Source organism: Sinocyclocheilus rhinocerous, unplaced genomic scaffold (genome assembly GCF_001515625.1).
Source record: "Sinocyclocheilus rhinocerous isolate Xijiao unplaced genomic scaffold, SAMN03320098_v1.1 scaffold3803, whole genome shotgun sequence".
Taxonomy (NCBI): Eukaryota; Metazoa; Chordata; class Actinopteri; order Cypriniformes; family Cyprinidae; genus Sinocyclocheilus; species Sinocyclocheilus rhinocerous.
In genome coordinates, this window is record NW_015656601.1 from 1 (window position 1) to 1,421 (window position 1,421).

Here is a 1,421-nt window from a genome sequence, read left to right on the forward strand (position 1 = left end):
CACCCTCAAGCTGAGCGACAGGCACGCCGCCCATCTCCAGCAGGAACTAACACGCACACAACGACGCGTCGAGCAGCTAGAACTGCAGGCTCAAGAACGACGGGAAGGGCCTGATGAAATGGAGCAAGGCGCCGAGGAGGAGATCACTAGGCTAAAAGAGACCCTAGCAGCTGCTAACCAAGAAATGGAACGAGGCAAGGCTGACTACGCTGATCTCTCCAACAAGCTACAATATGCAGAACAGCTCCTGGAAAAGGCAAAGGCCGACTTCAGAGACAAGAACGGCCGAATTAAAACCCTTGAAACTCACCTGGATGAGTCAAGAAACGAGATCAGTCGCCTAACACTACAGCTGGACTACATCAAAGAGAAGTCCGACAGCATCAGAGAGGAACTCAGACATGCCTACGAGCTGCACCCTGAGCCTACAAGGACACGACGGGCACCCGTCTCACCCCTGCCAAGCAGGACCGGGTCACCTGTTCCGCGACTGACGCGTGAGCAAAAGGGGGAGGGGGCAGTGCTGAAACATTCACCGACTCCCTCTGAAGAACCTTACCTCACGACAAAGCTAAGAGAACTTGCTCCAGCCAGCCACAGAGCATCACATGGCTTGGACCTCAAAGACCTCGACAAGCTCGCCAGAAACATTGGCAAATTCACCCCAAGTGTGCCAGGTAGCCAGGATGTCCAAGCTTATCTGCAAGACGTCGATTTCCATCTGGAAATGAGGCTCAATGTCACGGACAAAGATAGACTCTATTTGCTCCGAACAACAGCCAGCCCTGACGTACGCATTGCTCCGAACGACATCCAGCCCCGAAGCGTGCAGCTTCCTGGACCGGCAGCCTGCTCACACAAAAACTAATTACCACCTGCTCAGAGAAGCCCTCATTAAAGAATTCGCCGACCCTGAGTCAGAACAAGGACTAGTGGCTGCCCTGGAGACGAGACAAGGACGTCATGAATCTCCTCAAGCCTACTACAGCCGACTCAGACGAGCATACTTCGGAACTCGCAACGAACCGAACATGGAAGATGATCTAAACTTCAAAACTCTCTTCCTGAGAAACCTCCATCCTGGAGTAAGCCACCATCTGGGCGTTCTCGCATGTCCGCGAACAATGAATGCTCAACAGTTGCGAGACTTGGCACAGAAAGCCTACGGCAAACAAAAGATGGCCTCAGAAAAGGGCGCCAAAACCCCAACAGTTCTTGACTTCAACACTCAAAGTCAAGGTCTGGCTCTAGAGGGCGCCCAACATCAAGACCATGCCAAGCCGCCACACAAAGAGTGGAACACACCCTCGTCCCGATCTGAACTTCAAAACTCTCTTCTTGAGAAACCTCCATCCTGGAGTAAGCCACCATCTTGACGTCCTCGCATGTCCGCGAACAATGAATGCTCAACAGTTGCGAGA

At 52.9% G+C, this 1,421-nt stretch overlaps 1 protein-coding gene across 1 annotated transcript; it reads left to right on the forward strand.

Moving 5' to 3' along the window:
* Positions 1 to 4: 4 nt before the first annotated feature.
* LOC107720390 (uncharacterized) lies at positions 5 to 1,376 on the forward strand (the record flags this gene model as incomplete). The annotated part of the gene is made up of 3 exons (XM_016528081.1): positions 5 to 411; positions 490 to 794; positions 829 to 1,376. Coding segments are annotated over 3 exons (1,260 nt in total), but the record flags the coding sequence as incomplete, so codon positions are not given.
* Between the last annotated feature and the right edge of the window lie 45 nt (positions 1,377 to 1,421).